General features: G+C 36.1%; 1 protein-coding gene across 2 annotated transcripts in view; it reads right to left on the reverse strand.

Annotated features, from left to right (window-relative positions):
• LOC113094240 (astrotactin-2-like) overlaps positions 1–18,498 on the reverse strand; it is a 500,635-nt gene that overhangs the window by 393,486 nt on the left and 88,651 nt on the right. For both annotated transcript variants that reach the window (XM_026259926.1, XM_026259927.1), the window contains exon 2: positions 2,081–2,268. In XM_026259926.1, coding sequence (XP_026115711.1) covers positions 2,081–2,268 — 188 coding nt within the window. The remainder of the gene's footprint in view (positions 1–2,080; positions 2,269–18,498) is intronic.

The following is an 18,498-nucleotide window of genomic DNA, read 5'->3' on the forward strand; positions in this document are numbered from 1 at the left end:
TTGTTTGTTTTAAGTTCATCAGTGCCTTTTCCATAATGTAGAGTGCACGTGTATGAATTGCCAGGTTGCCAGGTTGAGAATGTTATGTAATTTTTACCAATGCAAGATATAGCAAATGAAAATGAAACATTTAGGATAAATAACCAGCAGGCAGATATCCCTGATAACAATGCATAATAAACCGATAAAAGCAGAAATTTTGTGATAACGATTCATCATGCAGCCTTACATGTACAATGTTTAGGGTTGCACTTTATTTTACAGTACGTGCACTTCCATGTACTTATAATGTATGTACAGTGTATTTATCTAAGAAAGTTCTGGTAATACAAAATAACTACATGGGGTAGGGTTAGGTTTAGGGGTAGGTTCAGAGTTAGTACCTAGTTATTAAATAGTTATTGTTATTAATATAATAAGTGCATAGTATGTACGTGGGGAACAGGACTGTAAAATAAAGTGCTACCATGTTTAGTAATTGAAGCATATGCAGTCAATATTTGTTTTTAGCCATCTCAAGGTTTTACAAAGTTATTTATTTATTTATTTTAAAAAAAAAATTGTAGTCTCTGAAGAAGGTCGCTCATGAGACACTTTTACAGAACATACAGAACAAAGTAGATCTACACTCTAAAGCCACTGATTTGCCACATCTTGCTCAGAAATAGTGCGATTCACTGAAGCGTGTGGTATTACCTGCATTTACTATATCTCTCTGTGAAACTGGGTAGCATCTCTACAAATATCAGTGTTGTTAGTTTGACTATTAAAAAACAAAAACAAAGAAAATAAAATAAGTAATATTACAAGCTCACAGCTGAGAAATGTAATGCTTTTTTACATTATCAAAGCGATTTACTGTGTAAGTGTTTGTCTGGTGGAGACACAGAAAAAGAGAGAGAGTGCTGTCACTAGATGCTGAAATTGTTGTTTTTATAATGTTTAATATGTATTTTGCTGTGGTATGCTATGCAGCTCTTTGAATCAATCTAGCATAGAGTTGTGAGGTTATAGAAAATGAAACTTAGATAGATAGATAGATAGATAGATAGATAGATAGATAGATAGATAGATAGATAGATAGATAGATAGATAGATAGATAGATGGTCAGCTGTGTTGAAATCTAGTAAATGTAAAGGCCACAACATCTAATTCACACCGTTTTCATACTCATCTAAGCTTTTACTTACCCTCTTGCCCTATGGATGTGAACAGTGAGACCTTCATTATTTTGAGGCAATGCATTTGAATGAATGTCTTGTACTTATTATGGTTGACAGTGTATGGACTGCATGCACACATCTGAGAGGAAAGAGAGAATGCTTTCTGAATGAAAATGCAGAATAGGTGAGGATGATGTTTATTTATTTTGCCAAGTGGAAACTGTGGTTTGGTTCTGATGCAATAACGAATATTGAGCTGCTTGTCTTTATTTTTCACCTCTCTCTGCTGCTTATTGAAAACTTGTGGATGCACTGTAAAAAATGAGTGTGAATTAACAGCATTTTTCTGGCTAGCAGTTGCTGTACTACCACAGTTTTTAAATTAGTAGTTGTTCAAATTATTACAATCAAATAACAAATATCCACTATGACCCTGAGAAGGAGAAGAAAGAGATGCAACAATATAATTCTAGACCCTTTTTCTAGATTGCAAATTATGTTTCAGACAGCCATTTATGTTGAACAATGATTTTAGGGGTGGCTGGGTAGGTAGGTAAGTATTAACAGAAATCAGTTTTTTTTTTTTTTTTTTTTTTTTTTTTTTTTTTATATTTACATTTATATTTGTATTTACATAAAAATGTAAACACAAGAAAAATAAATAAAATAACATAAAATTCCTGGCAATATTTACCATGTCATGATATATATATATAATTTTTTTATGATAACTTTTGCTTTCAGAGTTCTGCTCTCATACGGTAATGTCTATGAGCAATTGTCTTCCAGAACAGAGAGTGTGATGAATCCTCTGCATTTTTATGCAAAGTGCAAGAAAGTGTAAAACTACATGCACTCAGAGATCTGCATCCAGCGAAAGCAACCAAAGTTCCAGAGCCAGATGTTCAGTACTCACCATGACGGAGATGTGAAGCAGGTGCATGTGTTCATGCAGGACACGTGGCGGTTCCCGGACAGTGGGCTGTGTGACTTGCGACTGCTGCTCGGAGCTGCTCATGGACACATGGAAGTACAGTGTCCCGTTCTCCAGCCACTGCTGCTTCCAGTGCACCTGTGAGATGTCTATCCCCGTCCCCGACATCTCTACAAGACATGGACAAAACAGAGGTCAGCTGTGGTCTGTATTTAACATGAAAATTATGTTACAATGTTACAATTAATAAAAAATAAAATAAATACAACAGCATGATGATAATAATAATAAAATATTGTGAAACATAATAATAAAAAATATAGCTGCAAGCAGCAATTATGTGGCCAAGCGCTCCCATTCGTAAAATATAGCATTTTATTTCATTATAATATATTGTAGTCAATGGCAATTTCATGTTTTGTTCAACTATACTTCCACCAAGAGGCACAATTCCACCAAATTTGTTATGTGTCCTTAGAGTGTGCCCATACATATATGTGTGAAATTTAAATGAAAATATCTTAAATATAGACACTTTTATATATGAGAACAGAAAAATTGACCGACTGCCAACTTTGTTATAATTTTTCTACCATTTACTATCAAAATTTTGGAAAGTGGTCATTGGTGTTTAGCCAGCATGCAATGTTTTTTTTTTTTTTTTTTTTACTGTGTTTTTTGTGTCGATTGGAGTAATGGTTTTGAAGATATTGGCAAATGTTTTTTTAAGTACATACACACCACATTAAAAATGGCGATGTCCAAAAAAGCTAACATGGGAAAATTGGAATATTATTCATCTAAGCATGATGCACCCAATCTAAAGGGACTGTTAAGCTGTTTAACTTAAAGGAAGTTAAAAGCAAAAAAAATATGCACAAATATAAAGTTCAAAAGAACAATTCTTTGTCTTCTTCTTCTTCTTCTTACGGAAGTTCTAAGCGGCCATGCATTATAATTTTTTTTCCTTTTTGTTTTCTCGTTATAACGACTTAATTTTCTCGTTATCTCGACATAACGAAGTTCGTTTTCTCGTTATAACGACTTATTTTTCTCGTTATCTCGACATAACGAAAGTTTGTTTTCTCGTTATAACGACATGACAGTTTTACTGTTGCTATAGTAACGAACTCAACTTTGACAGGCATCTGATGGACAACCATGCAGGCGCTCTTACTGTAGCCTATATTTCAGCAAATTTTGCTTCGCCTAGGTAATAATGTCTACAGTACTGTACATAAATAAAGGCTGATCAATCACTGTTGATTTTTCCAGAGACAGTACAACGAACGTTTTGTTTTTGTAATTAACATGTTTAAATGGCAACACCGCGCCATTAGAGCTGCTTGTATTAAACTCACTTTTAATTTTCCCTTTATTTTACATAAAATTATATATAATTTGTCATTTGTAGTAGTCATTATATGATGTGGCAGATATCATGTGTGTTACAAGCTTCTGTTTGAAAAGATCGTTCATGTGTAGCCTACGTGTAGTGTATGTGTGTGTGTGGGAAAAAAATGATTACAACATTATAGGACAAAACTGAATTAAATTAGCCTATGGATTTTACATATACATCACATTTCTCATCAATATGGTTAACAATAAAGTTTAGTAATAAGGAAAAGAAGCACATCAGCCTACATCGTTAAATCCCGTCCTACTGTAGATAAATAGAATACAGTGATGTCAACATTGGTTTTGATAAGCAATTATTTTATGACACAGAACGCGTTGGTGAAACTCATGCATCTAGCAGGACCTTAATACACAAAATATTCATATTGATTCAAGCATTTAACATTTATGAATTAATTAAATGTCAGTAATGAACAAGACTGCACAAACTGTAGCGATTACGAGGAAGGTCCGCGTACAGTAAAGTGGATAGTATACAACACCCCATCAGTTATATTCATTTCTATAGTGCCACCTGCTGGCGCAGTTTTGTAACTTCTTAGAGAAACTAAGTCGTTATAACGAGAAAACGAACTTCGTTATGTCGAGAAAACGAGAAAATTAAGTCGTTATAACGAGAAAACAAACTTTGTTATGTCGAGAAAACGATAAAATTAAGTCGTTATAACGAGAAAACGAACTTCGTTATGTCGAGATAACGAGAAAATTAAGTCGTTATAACGAGAAAACAAAAAGAAAAAAAATTATAATGCATGGCCGCTTAGAACTTCCGTATCTTCTTCTTCTATTATTATTAGTAGTAATAGTAGTATCATTTGTTGTTGTATTTTTCTACTTCAAACTTGTGAATCATGCACAGCTTCCAATAAAAAAAACAATACATAAAAAAAAATGAAAAAATAACAAATAATCAGAAATGTTTCTTGAAAAATAAAATCAGCATATATGTTACACTGAAGACTTATGTAATTATGCTACAAATGCAGCATTTATTTTGATTTGTAATTATATTTCATAATACTACTTATTTTACTGTATTTTATAACAAATAAATAGCCTTGGTGAGCAGAAGAGGCCTCTTGAAGGTTCTGGATGGATGTGGTGAACCTCCATGTGTGCCCTGGTAGAAAACTCACTGTGTTGGAATTATGACATTCTGACCAAGACATCTATTTCCCCAACTTCAAACAGATTTTCAGATCATCAAACAGCAAGTAAACAAGCTCCCTTTATACCAACACTCTTTTAAATTATCTTACGGCTCTTGACATCTTCAAACTGAAGGTGATATTACTTGAAACTCTGACTTATTTTTTGACACCTGACAAGTTTCAAGTGTTTATTAGATCAAGTCCTCAAAGTTACTGGGTAAACACAATCTCAACACAGTTTCAAACCAAACCAAGTGAACCTAGGGCAAAAGCTGCCTTAAACGCAAAGGATACTCAAACCAAATGTTGATTTAATTTAGTTAATAGAAGATAACCGATAATGAAAACCTATTTATGACAATATGTTTGACAGCATCCTCGGTTTACAGTGTTAAAACTTTTTTACAGTGCTATAGATGTGTAGGTAGGTTTCTTGAAGCATCTTGGAGACGTTGCCACAGTTCTTCTGGATTTAGTCTCAGTCTCAGTTTGTTCTGTTTCCTCAAGTTATTCCAGACAGACTGGATGATGATGAGATCAGATCTCTGTGTGGAGCACTGGCTTTAGTCTGACTCCTTGTGCAAACAAAACTGAGGAATATTTGGAAATGTAAACTGACATTTCCTACTGAAATACTACAGCGAAACATAGAAATAACTGATATATAAAGCCAATAAAAAATATATATATATATATTATTATTTTTTTTTTTATTGGCTTTATATATCAGTTATTCCTATGTTTTGCTGTAGTATTTCAGTAGGAAATGTCATATATATATATATATATATATATATATATATATATATATATATATATATACAGTAATATATGTCATATATATATATATATATATATATATATATATATATATATATATATATATATACGGTTTTAGGCACGGGCGAACCGGGCAGCCGCCCGGGGCGTAATTTTTTCGTGACACATTGGGGGCGGCAGCACGAGCAGATAAACAAAAAATCCCCTTTGTCGTGAAGCGGTTTTTCATCATTTATATCATTTTACTGTGTGTGGAATTGGCAAATAGACGCACCCTGCAGCTGCCGGCGCCCCTGCTTGCAGAAAATGTACACAGAAGCTTTGTGTTGTGAGAGAAGTGTAAGGGGGTGGGGCGAGAGGTGCGTGCGACATTTCACCTCTGGAAAAATGGAACGGACAGGGCGGGGGTGGACGGGGACGGGGGATCCACACATAAGGTCTCATTCATAAAAACATTCGTAAATATACAAGTAAATATCTGAGTGATTTGCGGAAGAACTTCCCGAAAACTCTTCTCCTGATTCACAAAAACTACATAACCGTCAAATGTGATAGTGAAATGTGTGTGTGTGTTAATGAATTCCAATCAGTCGTAAATGAGACGCGCGTGCACGCTCATTCTCAATTAGCCTTCCATAAATCCCGCCTATTAAATCCGACTGACAACTATATATGAGCATCATATTATGACACCAAACGAAGGATTTCAACGTCTTCTCAAAAGCGCCTGAAAAAGAATCTCAGCTGCAGAAATTGAAGTTTTATTATCAGAAGTTCATTCAAAACGCCACATTTTATTTTCAAGCGTACTAGTGGCGTATCAGGTCATAAAAAAGGAAGTTTGGCATATTACAGATCCTATTACTGGCTAAAGTTAAAAGAAAAAACGTATGTAATTACTATATATAATATTTTTTTTTCAAAATGCTGTGTAAATATGTACCCGATTAAGGTGAATTAAAATGCAGCCGTATTAATGAGCAAAACGTTCAGACGTTAAACGCACTATTTACGCGTGGCTGGGAGCAGGTGTAGATTTCTTTCATACCAACTAACATTTGGAAAATACGAACGTTTTAATGAATCCGAAAATTTACGCCAAAACCACTTTACACGCGATTTACACAAAAATTCGTTCTGCTCGTGTTTCATGAATGAGACCCATTGACAGTAAAAGAATCCACACTAGTAATATAATTAATAATAGGCTAAAGTCAGTCACACACCTCGACTTTCTTCCAAATAACACACATTTCATTCATAATGTTCTAATACAGGCCTATAGTTCCTGCAAATGAAACTAGGTAATACAAAACGATTATGCGGTCATCAAGGCGAATTGGTTTAGTCTTGACTTCTGGTCGTGAGTGACAGTTGGGGGATGGGAAATCTGTTGATTGTCGAGTGCCAAATAAACAGAGATGGAGAAGAAAAGATCAGAGCCATCAGGTGCCCAATTTCGAAAAAAAAAAAAGAAAAGAAGAAGAGGAGAAACGAGCAAAAGAAAAAGGTATGCAATTATTGTCTCCGGCTAATGTTAATTGGTGGTGGGTATAACTCTTTGTTAGCCTTTTTGCTATGATGCTTGCTATGCTTATACAACAATAATTTGGTTTCGACTAAATCACGAGATCTAATTTATAATACTGTGCTTTGCAATAAAACTGTTACAAGTTCAGTTATCATTTCCATCATTTTTTTTTTTAACGTTATGCCCTGTAAATAACCAACAGCATTTTCAAATCTGTAGGTTAAAGATGAACATTTGCTACACAGTATGCTAAGTATAGTTTCCTTAGTATAGTTTTACAAGTCATAACTAAAAGTGTGTCATGCGTATAATTTGAGGCAGTAACCTAATGGCTAATGGTACCTCCATGAAAGTTGGATTAATATACAAATTTTGGTTGAAAAATATCCTGAAACCCAAAAAGTTTTTGGTGATTAAAAAATAAAACCCCATTGTTTTTGCCTATACATATAATTTAAAGTCATTTTATTTTTTAAACAAGTCCCAGTGACCATAGCATAACATGAATAAAATATAATTTTTCAATATATATATTTTTTTTTTTTCTATTTGTTTCTATACTCTAAACAATGTGATGACATGGGGGGAAAAATGAAATAAATAAAATAAATAAATGGTTTTTTTTTTTTTTTTTCTGGTCTAGGAGGATATAGCGTGTAATGACAGACATTTAGTGTGTAAGAGCATGTTTATGTAACCCTTCTATTATGTTTTGAGTCAACTGGACCCCAGGCTGTTTTAGCTTTATAAAACATTATCCTATGGTCTTTTGATTTCAAATGCAATTCAATTGCAATTTCAGGGGCACTTCTAAAATATTTTGGAGCATCCTCTATCACTATGTTTTTTCACTGCTATATGTTTTGAGTAATATGCCAATATGTTGTCTGATAGAAATGCCTGGAGCTGAACCCCCACTGAGCCCCACTGGTGAGGATGAGCCTCTGTCAACCGACCCTGCTAACTGGCCCTCACATCTGACTGACAGGATTCGGACTGAGCTGGTTCACAGAGGACCAAGTAAAGTGCCACCTGGCTTTGTTTTCCGTAGGAATGAGAGTGATGGGAGAAGTTGCCACCACTAATATTTTAAGAAGACATTAGTAAGTGGTGAAAAGATGGCAAGAAGTTGGCTGATTTATTCAATTAAGAACAACAGCCTCATTTGCTTCTGCTGCAAATTGTTTTCCAAGAGGGACATCAGTTTAACAAGTGCAGGAATGGCAAATTGGAAACATGCAAGCAATGATCTCACATCACATGAAAACAGTACAGAACACCTCAATTGCATGAAAGCATGGAAGGAACTGTCAGTGAGGTTACAAAGTGGGATAACTAAGCAGGAGATGGCACTTCTGGAGGCTGAAAGGGTGAGATGGAGAGCAGTGCTGACACGTCTCACTGCTATCGTGCAGTCACTGGCCATTCGAAATTTGGCTTTAAGGGGACACACAGAAACACTGTTCACACCATCAAATGGGAACTTCCTCAAAAGGGTCGAACTTATGGCCAGGTTTGATCCCATCATGAAAGATCACCTTCACCGTATCGAAAGAGGAACAGCAAGTCATAACAGCTACCTAGGCCATCATGTGCAGAATGAGCTGATTGATTTGTTGAGCAGCAAAATCATATCTGCTATAGTGGATGACATCAAGCAGGCAAAGTTTTTTTCAATATTTTTGGATTGCACCCCAGATATAAGCCACACAGAACAGTTGTCAGTGGTCATTAGAGTGGTGTCACTGATGGAGAAGCCCCATATCAGGGAACATTTTATAGGATTTTTGGAGGCAGAGGAGTCCACAGGCCAGCACTTGGAATCCATAATCTTGACGAGACTTGAGTTGAGAATTCCTTTTGAAGACTGCAGAGGACAGTCATATGACAACGGGGCAAACATGAAAGGCAAAAATAAGGGAGTTCAAGCCAGACTCTTAGAAAAGAATCCCCGAGCTCTGTTTGTGCCATACATTAAATTTAGTTGTGTGTGCTGCTGCTAAGGGATCTGTTGATGCTTTAAGTTACTTTGGTGTCCTCCAAAAGCTGTACACATTATTGTCAGCCTCCACCCAAAGATGGGCCATACTAAAGAACCATGTGAGCATCACCTTAAAGATGTGGGCAGAAACAAGGTGGGAGAGCAAGGTCAAGAGCATCGAGCCCATGAGGTACCAGGGAGCTGCCGTGAGAGAGGCTTTAATTGAGGTGAGAGACCACAAAAAAGGGGTCTCGCCCAGGGTGTATTTCAATGTAGAACCGCCACTATATATATATATATATATATATATATATATATATATATATATATATATATATATATATACCTTACCTTATCTCACCTTATCGTCAGTGAACAAATTGGCTCCTAAATCAGTCAGTCTGGTGACAATAAAACACGGTTTATAAGCACCTCTGGATAGATTTTCAATCATTCCTGATTCCAAATCATTATCAGAGATCTGCTTCAGTGACTTCAGTCTTCAAAGCATCATCAAAAACCTAAAAAAACCTGTCATTGTACACCTCTATACGCGCTGTGAGTAAAAACTACTCGATGCTGTTTTTTGGGGGAGGAACTGAGTCCCTGAGAGGTGCAAACGAAGGCAGTGAGAGCGATCCGACTTCAGCGCTGATGAAATGTGGCCAGATAGGGATCAGATACGTGGGATGGGTTTCCATCGACTCAGGTTTGTGGTTTGACCGCTCAGAGTGACCTCGGGAGCAATAAGCTTGATATTTTCGGAGGAGCCACAGAAATGCGGCAAAGCTGTTTCACCGGTAACGAGGGGCAGGAAATTGATCCTGGAAGAGTACAGAGTGGCCGGAATGCTGAGAACGAGACATTCGGATCTCAGGAAGCTCCTGACCTTTAACAGAAGTGCCAGATGTCCAGAGGAAGATGGTACTGCTCTGAGATTTCTCTTTCAGATCTCTGGAGAGATCAGAGTGTTTGAAGTTCATTTGAAAAAATATAGAGATATTTAGCATTGCATTAACTATACAGTGGATGGTTGCCGATTCCAAACAGCTGCTAAAAACATCACAACAATGCCAAACATTTTTGTTTAGTACTGATTTGGATCATAAACAGTGTTTGATATGTGCATATGTCTCTCCTGATTCAACCAGACAACCTTTAAACAGGAAAATGTGTTATTACAGATTATGGACTCATATTTTAGCTGCAATTTGAAGCTTAAAAACACCTTGATGGTGGTTTTGTTTTTTACAAACACACAGCTTTTGGCTTTACAAGATGTTAATTGATGGACTGGAGTCATATGGATTACTTGTGGTTTATTGTAATGTTTGGACTCTGATTCTGATGGCACCCATTCCCTACAGAGGATCCACTGGTGAGCAAGTGATGATGTACGTTTCTACAAATCTGTATTCACAAAAAAAAAAAAAAAAAAAACCTGCATATGAAATGTCAGCAAATATTATTTCTTTGAGTTAATTTTTAGTTGAACATGTAATTGAAATTAGCACAAAGTTAAGTGTTTGAAAAAAATTGCATTATGTTTAATATATGCTTATACTAAGCTATTTCAGTTCGTATCAGTCTTGTCAGAGATGATCAGCTGTCATGATCATCATGTATTACCTCATTTAAAAAGTCGAATGCTTTTGTGGAAAACTCTAAAAGCAACTTTTCAGCATCTCTGGGCTTAATGGACAGACAGAGAGAAACTGCTGAGCATTGCATTACAGATCTGTAGCATGTGAGACTCGCTCTCAGATTTTAATCAGATGTCCTTAGATAAAACAAGGGAGAGCAAGTAATAGACCATGACATGGAACAGATCCTTTATAATACAAACACGTCCTGTTTTACAGAATCACACTTACGGCGGGCGACCCTCCAGCCAAATATTCAAAGAAAATAAACATAAAAGACAAGTGGTCAAGTGAATATTAGCAGCAGCGTTCCACCGCTATATCAGATGACACTATCAGCTTCAATTAGCTTAAATACTCGTTTTCCAGGCAGCAAGCCAAAAGTTTCAAGCCATTCAGATCAATCTGGAGTGGATTACCATCGCTACTCCAAGTTGAATACATTTGAATAAATTACATACTGTATATGTTTAGGGCCTGACTGAACTGAACAGGTGTGCTTTAAAGGGGGGGGGGGGGGGGGGTGAAATGCTATTTCATGGACAAAGTTTCAAAAATTAAGTTGTAAGTTTGAAGGAGTATTTCTGTTCCAAAAATACTCCTTCCGGTTTGTCACAAGTTTCGGAAAGTTTTTTTCGAGTATGGCTCTGTGTGATGTTAGATGGAGCGGAATTTCCTTATATGGTTCCTAAGGGCACTTCTCCCGGAAGAGCGCGCGCTCCCGTAGAGCAGAGCAATGAGAGGCTGAGCACAGACAATCACTGATCAGAGCGAGAGCGTCGCGAAATGTCACAAAAGGAGTGTGTTTTTGGTTGCCAGGGCAAGACAACCCTGCACAGATTACAAAAGAAAAAACAGCATTAAGGGACCAGTGGATGGAGTTTATTTTTACAGAGCATCAACGGAGTTGTGCAAGTGTTTGTGTTTGTTCCCTGCATTTCGAAAATGCTTGTTTTACAAACAAGGCCCAGTTTGACGACGGATTTGCGTATCGTTTATTTCTTAAGGATGATGCAATCCCAACGAAAAAGGGTCACGATCGTGTGTTGGAACCACAGGCGGTGAGTAAAACTGCTTCAAATATCTCTGCCTCCTTGTTAGTGCGTCCGCCTCCCATCGGAGACCCGGGTTCGAGCCCCGCTCAGAGCGAGTCGTTGCTGCTGCTGCTCTCGTTCAGTTTCAGCCTCGGGATCTGATTCTGGATCATAAATAAACGGCTGAATCTGACTGTCAGCCATGGTTTGTTTTGGATGATGGTTTTTTCCTCAAGGTAATGTCAGCTTCCAAACGCTCTCAACGCAAAAGCCTACTGGCGCTCGTGATTCTTTAGCTCCGCCCATACGTCACGCCTCCAGTCGGTCGTGTTTTTCTGGGAAAAATCGGTACAGACTATCTTACTCTTATGAATATAATAAAACTAAAGACTTTTTGGAGTTATGAAGGATGCAGTACTACTCTATAGGTACTCAAGATTAACAGGATATTGAGTGAAAACGAGCATTTCACCCCCCCTTTAATTAGTCCTTATATGTAGCTTGTTTAAATCTGCACCCATTCTGATTAACATTCTGATTAACAGCGAAGAAAGAAGCCAAACAATTATCACTGTGGTAGTATTAAGACAAATACAGGACCAGCTATGAGGATGCTGCCAAAAACCAAATGCACTTTTTAAAAATTAGCATTCCTGCAAACACTCTTATGGCAATCAAGCTTGACTCAATAATGCTTGATTGCAAAGTAAAGTAATTGTCCTCTGGCATAATTGTCTCCCTGCAAATAGTTGCATGTCCTTAAAAGTAACATTCACCAAAATCGCTAAAATTTGCTAATGTCATATCATTACACAACATATATGCTAAACCCCCAGTAATTAGAAATCATTTAACCATTTTCTCAAATATTGCAAAATAGTAATGGGATGTTCTGATCAATTTACAAACTGTAACCTTTGAGTCTCGTTCAGCAAAATTAACAAATCTTTTGTTGAGTCATTTCTTTCAATTCGTTCATTTTAGCAAAATTGAATTAAAATGTTCTGTGTTACTTCCCTAATACGTCTACAATACACATACAAGCAATACAAAACTATAATGCTATAAGTTACAGAAAAGATTAATTCATTCTTTTCCTGGGTCTTTAGCCTGTGATTAGCTCACCTCATGTCATATCTGACAAGTCTTCAGGTTTGAGTCGTTCGTTCAACCTATATTGTCTGAGCCAGAAAGAGTACTGATTAGTTCATCTTTCAAATCATGCATTCTTTTTTTTCACGTGGTGTGACAGCATTGGGTAGAGAAATTAATTCCCTTACAAACGGGTGCATAGTTATTATTATTTATTTATTTTTACTCTTACAATTTTGTGATTTGTTTCTGGTCTCAAATTGTAGCTTTTTATTTCTTACAGTTTATAAATGTGAAAGTCGGTACGGTTACCCATATTCGGAATTGGTGCTCTGCATTTAACCCTTCCAAGTACACACCCAGCAGTGAGAAGTGAACACACACCCAGAGCAGTGGGCAGCTGGGGGTTCATTGCCTTGCTCAAAGGCACTTCAGCCATGGGTATTAAGCGTGGAAGAGAGAGCTGTTCATTCACTCCCTCCACCTACAACTCCTGCTAGCACCGAGACTTGAACCGGCGACTTTCTGGTAACTAGTCCAATGCTCTAACCATTAGGCCACAGCAGCCCCTTTCTTATGGTTCTTTCCCATAACACTGAATGCAAGTAACAAAGGTAATAAAGAGTTGGTTATTATTATTAAGTGTCTCCAACTCAGACTGCATAGGTTAAGCTTAGGGGGCTGACATGTGATGAATGAATGACTCGAAAAACACGAAGACTCGAGAGATGAACTAACCAATTCTCTTTCTGGCTCAGACTGCATAGGTTAAGCTTATGGGGCTGTCACATGATGAACGAACGATTCGAAAAACCCGAAGACTCGAAATAGGTGAACTTATTTCAGAGCAGAACCCATAGGATGTTGTGCATATGATGTTGTGCATGATCAAAGTGAAATTCTTCTAACCAGAATGCATTACTTTTTTCAGGCAGCAGCCGATCTTTGTGGCACTGCATGAAGTCGAACAAGCCTAATGAGAACATGACACATGAACCAAAGAACCAATAGCCAGATAACATGAGGGCAAGGGAATCACATGACTAGACAGGAACCATGACTGAACTCCGAAATATAAGAAGTAAAAACATGCACTTGAAACAATATGCAACACACCCTTGTTACAAATTTGTATATGTGCTAAGCAATTTTCTTAAGTTTTATTTTTGTTGTTGTTTTATTTGTTTGTTTGTTTATTTTTTTTTCTCAGGTGGATTGACAAAAATCAAGAGTAATTCCAGCAAATACATATCAGTCATTCAGTCTGACCAGAACTTGTGATTCCAACTTACCATTTTTGTTCACAATATCAATAATCAGACAGTTTGTGAACAGACTACAGCATCTGAGGCCATATCTAAAAAAAAAATAAGATCATAAAACAATGTGTTGAACACATTTCAATTTAATATCCAATTCATATTATAATAAACAAATGAATAAATGCTTTTTAACCACCAAATTAATATTTATGTGAGTGCCACACTTTCAATGCAAGTATTTTACATTATGATTATGCATATACTCATTTAAAGTAAACAATCTTGTTCCATTTCTTCAGTATTTTCAGGTTTAGATGTTAAAGCTATGTTAAACAAACAAATGCATAAATAAATAAAAGTACATCAATCACTACATAATCACTTAAAGAACAGTATACAGTTAGCCCATTTGTCATTTTGGGACAGTCAGTGTTTCTGCAGTTTAAGTATGTCCTTGAATACTTTAGAAGCACTTTATTTTTGTACTTTCTAATCTCTTTAAATACAGATTATTCAAAAGTTTAGTTTAGATGTGATCAGACCGTGTCATGTTTTGTTCCCAGAACAGGGACAACAATGCGAATTGTCATTGGGCTCAAATCCAGATGACAGCAGGAAACAGTGTCCCCTCACCACAGGCCTGTTTGTAATTCATTAGCGTAACCCTATTAATAACCGGATGTGCGACTTATCCAGGCCCCAAAACACAACCTGCATTACTCCCAGCAAGGGCAACAGCACTAGAGGGCTTCACTTGCTCCACAGAGACTGTCCCGTCCTGGCCCAGCATCCTGAACACTCATCCTGTACAGTCATGATCTCATTAAGTCAGCAAGTAGAGGCTGTGCTTTAGAGCCACCACACGTCCTTGTTACAGCCCCACTGTTGTTCTGAACCTCTGCGACGGGACGCTTTATGCCCCAGATGCCTTTCCAACAAAAGCTTCCCGATGCCCGCAGTCAGCAAAACACTTATTACTCGACTCCTGACTCAAGGGTTTCTCCCAAAGAAAAGCAATCAGCATACTTGGCAGAGACCAAGTGATACAGCAGTAAGTATCTAAATTTCACAAATCATATTCACACAGTCGCTGTGGCCCAGAATGGCCATATTGGTTGTGATTTCCATGACATCGCACAGCAGAGAAACACGCTAATGTGTGAAACATAAGCTTGGTTTTCATGAGAATATGCAAATGCTGGAAATGTTTTGCTGGGTTTGCACATCAGTACATAGAGAATGGACAAAGGAATGGACACTAATTACTAACCTTTTATTATTAACCTGATCTGCATTGTTTGTGACACAGACATGAATGATTATGGAGGTAATTGTAAACTTTTACTTTTGACATGTTAAACAAAGTAAAATATGCTGTGCATTCATAATAGGACAAAACCTAACACTTTAGCATACTTTTAAAAAGAGCAATTAATACAGATATACTGTAATAATATTTTAAATAGTATTTTAATAAAAAAAAAAAAAAAAATTATGCTTATAAGTAGTAAGTATACTGGTCCCACTTTATATTAGGTGGCCTTAACTACTATGTACTTACATAAAAAATAAGTACAATGTACTTATTGTGTTCATATTGTATTGTAAAACACTTTTGCTGCTATTGAGGTGGGATAGGGGTAAGGTTAGGGAGAGGCTTGGAGGTATGGATAAGTTTAAGGGTGGGTTAAGGTGTAAAGTATGGGTCAACAGTGTAATTATAAATGTAATTACAGAAATTAAATACAGATGTAATTACATGTAGTTTTTTAATATTAGTACAATGTAAAAACATGTATGTACACAATAAGTACATTGTACTAAATTATTAACTAAAATGTAAGTACATAGTAGTTAAGGCCACTTAATATAAAGTGGGTCCATAAGTAATAACTAATATAAGTAAAATAATATACGTAAATTCAAACTGGATGTAATGTTTACAGATGCTTAACTTCATGCTAATTTAAATTAAATAATGGTTTATAGTTGCAATTACATGAATTAGCTTTAGAGTGTTTTGACATGCTTACGTAGGACTTATGTAGGATAGTTCACCCAAAAAGGAAAATTTGATGTTTATCTGATAACCCCCAGGGCATCCAAGGTGTAGGTGACTTTGTTTCTTCAGTAGAACACAAACGAAGATTTTTAACAAAAATCGTTGCAGTCTGTCAGTCTTATAATGGAGTTGAATGGGAAGCACGGCTAAAACATACAATAATAATAATAATAATAATAAAGATATCACATATTCAGTTTTGTTTGAAGTTGTTTGTAACTTTTTATTTGGCACAAATAGTTTCTAATACATTCCTGAGTTTGTTCTGTTAATTTCGGATAATTTAAGGTCATTGCTTTTCTGGCCTTGCACATTCATGACAGTGAAAGTGTAGGGTTGTCTCTGTGTGTGTGTGTGTGTGTGATATATCAGGACACAACTTCTTAAGTCCCCATGTCCCCATTTTTTAAAACGCTTATAAACCATACAGAATGAGTTTTTTTGAGAAAGTAAAAATGCACAAAGTTTCCTGTGAGGGTTAGGTGTAGGGTTGGTGTAAGGCCATAGAATATACAGTTTGTACAGTATAAAAACCATTATGCCTATGGGATGTCCCCACTTTTCACAAAAAAGTGTGTGTGTGTGTGTGTGTGTGTGTGTGTCAGAACATTGCCACCTGCATGGCAGGGAAACAAGCGTGCATCAGCCTTGCTTATCCTGAAATAAAGTTGGCAGGCCAGAAGCACTTTACTGTCGGCCGTGATGCACCTGGAGAGATCTGCTCAAACCTGGCCAACCGCTTGCCAAAACTCTGTTCAATTATTCACACCTCCAATATCATGATCAGCATCCACAACTCCTAACATGATATTTAAAGCAGATACACAATGTAGCATCAGATCAACATTCACCGCATTTGAATACGGAGGCCTGTGAAATGTTCATATTTTGCATTGATGAAATTGGCTGTTAATTTATTGTCTGTTCCTTCACCCTGTTTAAAAACATTACACACACTCACAAAACATTATATCACACTCTATTTTTAGGTCCAATTCTCACTATAGGGAAAGGGGGGCTAGTGAGCATGCTATGGAGTAGGTGTTTTTTTTTTTTTTTTTTTTTTTTTTGTAAGCTTTGTCAAAATATACATATGAAAATACTTTAGAATTAGAGTTTTATTTATTTATTTTGGTGCAGAGTTTAAAGAAAAAATACAGAGCAACATACATTGCATGGTGCAGAGTGTTAAAAATGCAGAGCAACATACATTGCAAACTGCTTTGACACTTAGATGGTTAGACAATTACATCAATAAGAGTGACCCGGGTTCGAATCCACTGTGAGACACCAATGTGTCCCTGAGCTAGACACTTAACCCCTAGTTGCTGCAGAGGCGTGCGACCTCTGACATATGTAGCAATTGTAAGTTGCTTTGGATAAAAGCGTCAGATACATGTAAGGGTAAAATGTAAGTGTAACCAAGGAAGGGCGCAGCTAACAGTTCTGGGGCCAATGACCAAAAAAACACAAGCAAGCTAAAATGTCAGAAGAACGTGCTGAACCTCTTGCTTCATTGACAAAAGACATTGCAACATATATATATAAAAAAAAAAAAATATATATATATATATATATATATATATATATATATATATATATATATATATATATATATATTTATTTATTTATTTTTTCACTCAGAGCTTAAATCTACTCTTAAAATTGAGTTTGAGGACATTAAATCTGAAATAAAGGCCGTTAAAACAGCCTGTTATTTACTATTCTTCAGCAAAGTCCTTTTAAGGCAGGTAATGTCATAAGTTTCCCCACATCTAATCAATTGAAAAAAATAAAAATAAAAGAGGGGCAGGAATTTATTGTTCTTTTGTGTTTTATCTATCACTCACTTATAACTCACTTCACAGGTAGGGTAAAGGGGAAGGGCTAAGGGGTAGAATTGGTATTGGTCCTAAATTCTGATTTCATTTGTAGGTGAACTTTCTTTTTAAAGTATAATAGTTAGATGTTTGGCTCTATGAGACCTATGTTATCCTAAATTGTATTGGTGAATGTTACTTTTAAGGACATGCAACTATTTGCAGGGAGACAAATATGCCAGAGGACAATTACTTTAGTTTGCAATCAAGCATTATTGAGTCAAGCTCTATTGCCTATTCCTGTTTTTCTAACAATATATAAATATTTTATTAAAATATATATATATATATATATATATATATATATATATATATATATATATATATATATATATAATATAACAATCTTAATACATTCATATCTAGCTATATTTGGAGCAAACAAATCCCTGTATACATCAAATAATTGTGCAAACGTGTCAAACTTCTGCTGGACTTCCGTTACCTAATTCTCAGCATTACCACTTGGCCTCAAATATAAGAGCTATACTTTGTTGAATGGATTCTTCAAACAGTTATTCTTGTCACAGTTCTGTTTAGTTAGTTTCATTATCATAGACTT

This window comes from Carassius auratus, unplaced genomic scaffold, assembly GCF_003368295.1.
Source record: "Carassius auratus strain Wakin unplaced genomic scaffold, ASM336829v1 scaf_tig00215316, whole genome shotgun sequence".
Classification (NCBI taxonomy): domain Eukaryota; kingdom Metazoa; phylum Chordata; class Actinopteri; order Cypriniformes; family Cyprinidae; genus Carassius; species Carassius auratus.